This window comes from Gavialis gangeticus, unplaced genomic scaffold, assembly GCF_001723915.1.
Source record: "Gavialis gangeticus isolate Ggan-Ray unplaced genomic scaffold, GavGan_comp1, whole genome shotgun sequence".
Taxonomy (NCBI): domain Eukaryota; kingdom Metazoa; phylum Chordata; order Crocodylia; family Gavialidae; genus Gavialis; species Gavialis gangeticus.
This window is the reverse complement of record NW_017729022.1, coordinates 63,631,402-63,638,509: the sequence shown is the minus strand read 5'-3', so window position 1 is coordinate 63,638,509 and position 7,108 is coordinate 63,631,402. Positions and strand designations below refer to the sequence as shown.

At 50.9% G+C, this 7,108-nt stretch overlaps 1 protein-coding gene across 1 annotated transcript in view; it reads left to right on the top strand.

The window, feature by feature from the left end:
* The window catches only part of PDXP (pyridoxal phosphatase), a gene marked incomplete at its 5' end in the record, with an annotated part of 7,992 nt that extends 5,220 nt beyond the window's left edge, over nt 1–2,772 (top strand). The window contains 2 exons of the mRNA XM_019515809.1: nt 6–271; nt 1,236–2,772. Of these exons, the coding sequence (XP_019371354.1) occupies nt 6–271; nt 1,236–1,561 (592 nt within the window). The remainder of the gene's footprint in view (nt 1–5; nt 272–1,235) is intronic.
* Nucleotides 2,773–7,108: the final 4,336 nt, after the last annotated feature.

The window sequence follows — 7,108 nt, the reverse complement described above, 5'->3', positions numbered from 1 at the left end:
GCTGCGGGGGACGCCGGGCCCGGCCGCGTCTTCGTGCTGGGCGGGGAGGGGTTGCGTGGGGAGCTGCGGGCCGCCGGGCTGCGCCTGGCCGGGGAGGAGGAGGAGGAGGAGGAGGAGACGGCGGTGCGTGCCGTGCTGGTGGGCTACGATGACCAGTTCACCTTCGCGAAGCTGGCCCAGGCCTGCGCCTACTTGCGCGACCCACGCTGCCTACTGGTGGCCACCGACCCCGACCCCTGGCACCCACTCAGCAACGGGCAGCGCACCCCGGGTGAGGGGCCGCATGGGATGGGGGGCGGGGAGGGGAGGCCTGCTTGCAGCCTGCACCTTCTCATGCATGCAGGTGGACTTCCATCCCAGCCCTGAGCTGCTGCCCTGGGGCCCTCTGGGGGGGAGAGAGGAGCCCTTCATATCCCCCTGGCCTGGGGCTGCCCCCCCATGCACATGTGCACCTGCACCCCACACACAGATACCTTCCTTACATGCCCCACATGGCTCCTCTACACACCCTCCTCCATGCACATGCTCCCATAGCTGCCCCCGTGACATGCATCCCCTGCTTGTTCCTACATGTGCTCCCTTCACACCTCCTTATTCATTCCTACAGCTGCTCCCAACACCCCCTCCCCACCACACATGCTCCCTGTACCCTTCCCTACATGTGCCCCCTATTCATAGTGGTGTGGGGGGGCTGGGAGTGGGTGTAGGGATGAACTCCCCCACACACATACTTCTTGTTGACCCTCTCACCCCAATGCTGCCCTCACATATGGACCCCTGCACCCACACCCAACACATACAGGCAACACTCACCCACCAAAGTGTCAAGGGACCTGCATGCAGCCTCTCACCCTCATAAGATTCCAGTGATTCAATTGCTAGCACCCTGCTTTTGAGCAAAGTGCATCTAATGTAGTCCTCACAGTGCACCAGACCAGCAGCTCCGGCTTTTAATAAGGGCTGGGGTATTAGGATCCCCAGTTGTGGGCCAGGTGCCTGTTGTGTGGGGTTTGCTCTCCAAAGTTACATGCCCCAAAAGGAGGTGTGGTTCTGCATCCTGGGTGTAAGGGCCAGCAATCCTCAGGAGATTCCCAGCTGCAGGGCCTGTAGCTTGTCCCGCTCCCTGGAACACCACAGGTGCTTTTGCTGCACTTCTGCCTTGGCTTTGGTTGGTAGTGTACTTAGTCATTGACATATTATTGATGTATGGGCATCTCTCTTTCCCTTCCCTTTAGGGACAGGGAGCCTCACAGCTGCTGTAGAAACCGCATCAGGACGCAAAGCGCTGGTGGTGGGGAAGCCAAACACCTACATGTTTGACTGCATCGTTGAGCGCTTTGGCGTGGACCCCTCCCGCACCCTTATGGTGGGTGATCGCTTGGAGACAGATATCCTCTTCGGCAAGAACTGTGGTCTTGCCACTGTCCTGACCCTGACAGGCGTGTCACGTCTGGAGGAGGCACAGGCCTACATGGCCAGCGATAGCCCTGCTGCAAAGGATCTGGTGCCCAACTATTATGTGGACAGCATTGCAGACTTAATACCGGGCCTGGATGACTAGAAAGTTGTTTAAGGGGGAAGGGAGCTTAGTCCCACACCATCTTATCACCCATTCCTACTTCTCTCTCCCTGCCTTTTTCCACCATTCCTGTTTCTTTGCATACCAGTACTTTGGTTTTTGAGGGGAGAGGCATGGTATGAATTGTCCTTCCTCCAAGCTGCCAGGTACTGAATTTTGCTGATAAAACCCTGTCCCTTCAGTCAAGTCTGCTACCAGTGACTCTAAAGGAGACTTGGGAGTCTTTCATTAACTTTTTGTGTGCACGGGGTGGGAGTAGCATTTACAGGCCAAACCAGTGTCCGTTTGCCCTCCTCCCCACTCCTGGGGTGGGGCCCAGTTGTGTTATGTCTTATTTTCTCTCTCTTACGTGACCAGTGGCGGCCTTTACTGCTATGTCCTTCACTGGTTTTTGAACTGCAGCTGTTGTGCTCCCCCGGGCACCCACAGTGAGTCCTTGCCAGGGGAGTAGCTGGTGCTGTTTTTATTACCTCTCCTGCCCCCACCCTGTGCCCAGTGGTGGGGCTCCCCACCTAGGACCCGGAAAGGGGTGGGAGTGCACCTGAGTCAGGTGGGATGGTGAACGAGAGAGTCTGCCCTGCCCTTTTAATGAAGAGAAGTATGGTTTCTTGCTCTGTAGGGACTGTCCTCAGCTCTGACTCTTGTCACTGCACTAGCTTAATTTGGTGTTCCTAGAGGTGTTGAGGATGAGGAACCAGGAGCCTGTCCTAGTTTACCTGTGCCATAATGAGCCAGACCTGCTGTAACTACTTATAGCAGATCAGTAACAATCTCCAAACACCCTTTCCTGTGGGTGGGAGGAAAATGTAGGGAAAGGGCTTTTCTGACTAGACAATGAAGCACATCAGTAGTGAACTGTACAGCCTTTTTTGTCTCTGGGCCAGGCCACTGAGATGATGGGAGAGGGGTCCGTGGTCCCCCTGTCCCACTGCTGCTAGATGGCTGTGCGTGGAGTAGCATTGGTATTGTCAGTGCTGTGAATGTGCCACAGCCCCAGAAAATCATTCCTTGCTGCTTTGTCTGTACAGTTTTATTTATTTATTTATTTATTGAAGTGTTTGTATAAATTATGCTGATTGGTTGTGCCGGGGGTGAGGGACAGTGCCCTTGAGCCTCTCACCACTCGTGTCCCATGTTGTTGTTCTCTGACACTCGCCGTCTTTCTGGAGATAATAAAATGCGAGCGAGCGTGAGTTGGAATTGGCCTCCTTCATTCAGCCATCATGGCATGGAGCAGGTGGTTATGCTGGATCTGTTGGTGGGGGAAGGAAAAAAGGGGAAGCCAAAGATGACTTGGCAAAAATAGTTCTTTGGGGCACAGACTATTAGTACTTCCTTCTCCATAGCCCTTTAATCTTTAGTTAAAAAGGAAAGTCCTTTCTCTCTGGAAAGTTGTCTCTGCAGATTAACCAAGCAAAGCATACCCAATGATACTTTGGAAGTTTATGCTGCTATTTGCCATTGCTTGGATTCAGGATGCCATTTGGGTTCTGTCCCCTCTCATTCTGGTACTGTTTGTTACCGCTGCTAGCTATCTGAGAATTGGAGTTTGGCCGGCTTGCGAGGCAGCAGTCTACAAGGTCGAGTGGGTTGCTTATGCTATTGTGAAGCTTGTCTCCTGGTTCTTTCTGGCCTTCTAGTTTGAGGCAATGTCAAAGCTATAGACCAGTGGTTCTCGACCTTTTTTATACCAGGACCCATTTGTAAATATGAATGGCCAGTCCCACCCTAGTGCCCCTCTTAACCTGCTGCCCCCAGTGTGTGGGGTGGGGGAAGCCCCAAGGAGTCCCTTGCAGCCTGGAACTCTGATAACCTGCAAGGGAAAACCCACAGTTTCCCACGTTTTTCTCCTTTAAAGGAGATGTTGATCCATTTTTTAAATTTGTTCTCAACTCTTTCCTATATTCTTGCAGCCCACTTTTGGGTTGTAATCCGCAGGTTGAGAAACACTGCTGTTCTCAATCAAACGCTAACGCTGGTTCTCAATCTTTTTTAGAGTCAAAGCACAACTCATTATCAGGGCACCCCTCAGAAAATACCAGCTCTTACCTTTCACTTGCTTTTTCTGTTTTTTTTAATTGAGCAATTCTTCTGTTGCAAAGAATTCAGAAAGACCACAGCAGGTCAGAACGTCTTTGACAGGATGGGTTCATTTTGAAATCTCTGGGTTTGTCTTGTGAATCACATAGGTGTCTGCACACCTAACAGCACCAACATTGCTTGGCACCCCAAGGAACCCCTTCAGTGAATCTCATAGCTCCTCGTGGTACAATGGCACCCTGGTTCAGAAGCTCTACTGCAGCATCTGGGGCTTTGTGGAAGCATGACTACACTGAGTGGATACTCTGCCAATTGTTAGCCTGGGACAGAGACATGGTAGAGTAAACCCTGACTTATCCTAAGGAAGGGGTCTACTACACCTTAAGTAAATCTCTGAGACATTCTTTCTCACCTACTTTTAAACATTTGTGCAAAACTGAAGGAGCCTGAGCCTTTCTCACCTTGGAAACAACCTTTTCAGGGCTGCTTATGTTGCTTACTGATCGTCTTTGCACTTTACTTCTTCAACAGTTGCTCTACACAGCCTTGGAGCTGACAAGGTGCTTGAAACAGGACTAGGGTTTGGAGTCAATGAGGAGGTCACACAGGACAGGGACCACTTGTAGGGCACGTAAGTTAAGTATGATGGGAAAGGGCAGAAGTCTGTGCCTGCTGCAGTACACCTCTCCAAAACCTGGATGGGAACCTAAGAGTCTCACCATTTCACTGCTATCAGCAAATACCTTATTTACAAATATTTGAAGCATCCTGTCCCCCTTTAATAATAAGCACGTGTAGGGCACTGCTATCTGCTACCCCTTTGGTTCAAGTTGTGGAGCTCCAAAGTTTCCAAACTAGCAGATGACCCATGTCAGTATTGATAGGATGCCATGTGATGAAATTCCTGGATGGTTTTTCAGTTTTACCTTAAGAAAGAAAAGGATCTAGAAAATCCCACACAAAGCTGCCATGTAAGAACATCAAGGTTGCAAAATCAAGCATTAGGAAGTCAGGAAATGACAGAAGTGAGGTTGTCTGTGCTATCTTAATATAGCCTCCTTCCTGGCACTCGGCAAGCTCCCTTTGATTGAAACTGTAAGTGCTGAGCACTTCTGTAAATTGGATAAGGTTGTCAGCCCCATAAATGAGGCATATGTACTTGGTGATCCCCTGCAAAAAGTTCCCAGCATTGCATGGCAGCTGTATGGCAGAGGCAGAAATGAGTGCTAGTTCTCCACAGCCACTTCCAGCTGCCTTGAACTGAGACCACCCTTTCTCAGCAATCCTGCATGTTGTTTTTTACATAAATTGAAAAAGAGCCACTTAATGAGGCAGGGAGCCCACAGATGACAGTTTCCTGTCCTACCTAGTCCGTATGCATCCCCAGAGCACAATCAACCCTGGGCCTTGAATGAGGCAAAGGTTGCATAGGAGATGCAATGTACAAAGAAGTCAGTAAAGACTGTGATAACACGCACGAGAGGAGGTGAAGGGATTGAGGTACAAGCAACCTGCATCCTGGCATGTCCAAGGGCAGTAGGGACCAACGTTTTTAGGAGGCATGTCACAAATTAAGCCTGTGCACGTAACAGGCTTCCCCTTCCTCTGCTTTCTGTTTCCTACCCAATCTGCTATGTGTGCACACAGGCTGCCCATGCCACTTGTGGCATGCATGCTGCAGGCTGCCCAGCTCTGCCTAGGTTTTGAATGTTTGACTACTGTATGTCACTTCAACAAGTGATCTCTTAAACAGGTCTCCGTGTAACGGAGATCCCTGGTGCTAGCTCAGTGGGATTGTACACTCATGCCACTTGCAGGCCACGTTGCTTCACAGCTGCTGTTGGTCCATGAAGCGGCCTCTTGCTGCAGTCCTTGCTCTGACACCCAGATTTCCAGTTGTGCTGCATCCTCCGTGGTGAAGGGCTGCATGTGCACAAGCTGGGGATGCCATGCCTGACTTTCCATGGACTCATTGTAGCCTCTCCCCAGTTGGTCAGACTAGGTGGGATCCCCAGTAGGTACATCCTGTTCCTCAGCCAAAAGCAGCAGCCATGCTTTGCCCCCTTGAGGTAGGTACTTGCTTTCAACTTGAGGCCTGGAATAGAAAAGGTAGGAAGGGGGAGATGGGGCATAAAACAGGGCTCTTGCAGTCCTGCTCAACCTTAGTTTGGTGGTGTCTCCAGTATAACTCGTCTGTGCATAATAAGAGGGTCTAAGGGGAGGTCTCCACCTTGGCCTCCTGTGTTCTTCCATTGCCAAGGTTTGCACTGCGGCAGTTGTGGAGGCTCTAGGAAGACTCCTGCTTCCAGAACTGAAATGGGTTGACCACTCCAGCCAAATTGCTGGAAGCCCTTGAGTCTGCCAGGAAGGGGGCTGCTTAGCATCAGGACCAACTACCCAATGCATAAAAGAGAAGGAGCTCCTTTTTCCTCCTGCAGGGCAAGCAGTTCCAGCAGGGCTGAGCAGAGTGGGAGGTAAGAGAAACATGGCCTGTTGCAACACAGGCAAAGATGGGGCAGATCTCCCCCACAGCATGTCACATGGCACGCTCTGACTCGGCAGTAACAGGGACACCCTGGCTGCAGACACAGCAGGATTTCCATTGCTGCCTGAGGGTTGGCTTCCTTCATACCACAAATGCAGTTGCTCAGATGCGTAACCGGTACTTCCAGTCTGCAAAGCATCCTCCTGCTAGGGGCAACGCCCAAAAGGAGGTTCTGCCTTAACAGTTTGCTCTACTGGCTTTGTGGGAACGTTGCAGTCTTGGGGGGCAAGAGGGAAACCTTGCATTGCTTTCCAGTGACAAACCCTCCTTTGGGTAACAGAAAGAGCAGGGCAGATGAACTCCTGAAAGTACTGCATTAAGTCTCCAGCTAGCCACTGGAGATGGGTTAGGGCTCAGCTATATAAACTTGCCCCAAAGTAAACCCAGTTGTCCCAATACAAAAAGAGTTGTGTCCACTGGGACTTTATGCATCCATTTGAATCTAGGTGAATCTAATGTAAATTGGGGCATTTTGTGTCTGGTTCAATCCAGTGCCATTTTACGCCAGGCCAAGCAATTTTGGGATATCATTCATGTCCATGCCCCCTCTCCCCCAACCTCTGGAGGCCCCATCCTGTTAAATAACAGCAGTGTGCTCACATCAGGATTCCCCTTTGACATCACACAAAAGTATTTTCTTTGCTTTTTTGTCTCACAGAGCAGCAACATGCTCTCTAAGTTCAAGCCTGCCTATGGAAGTGAAAACTCAGTCACTACCCAGGTTTTGCCAGCTCAGCTTTGCCCCCATTGCTGATGCTGTACCAGCAATAAGAGCTAAACAACTGTCTGCCAAGTCACCTGAGCTATGCAAAAGCTGCGGTGCACATCAGGCCAGCTCCAGAGTTCTGCCCCTTGAGGTAACCTCCACTTCCTCACGTTTAACACATGGTAAAGCAGCAGGCAACCCGCAGGTCAAGCCTCACACAGCTCAAAGTAGCTGTAAA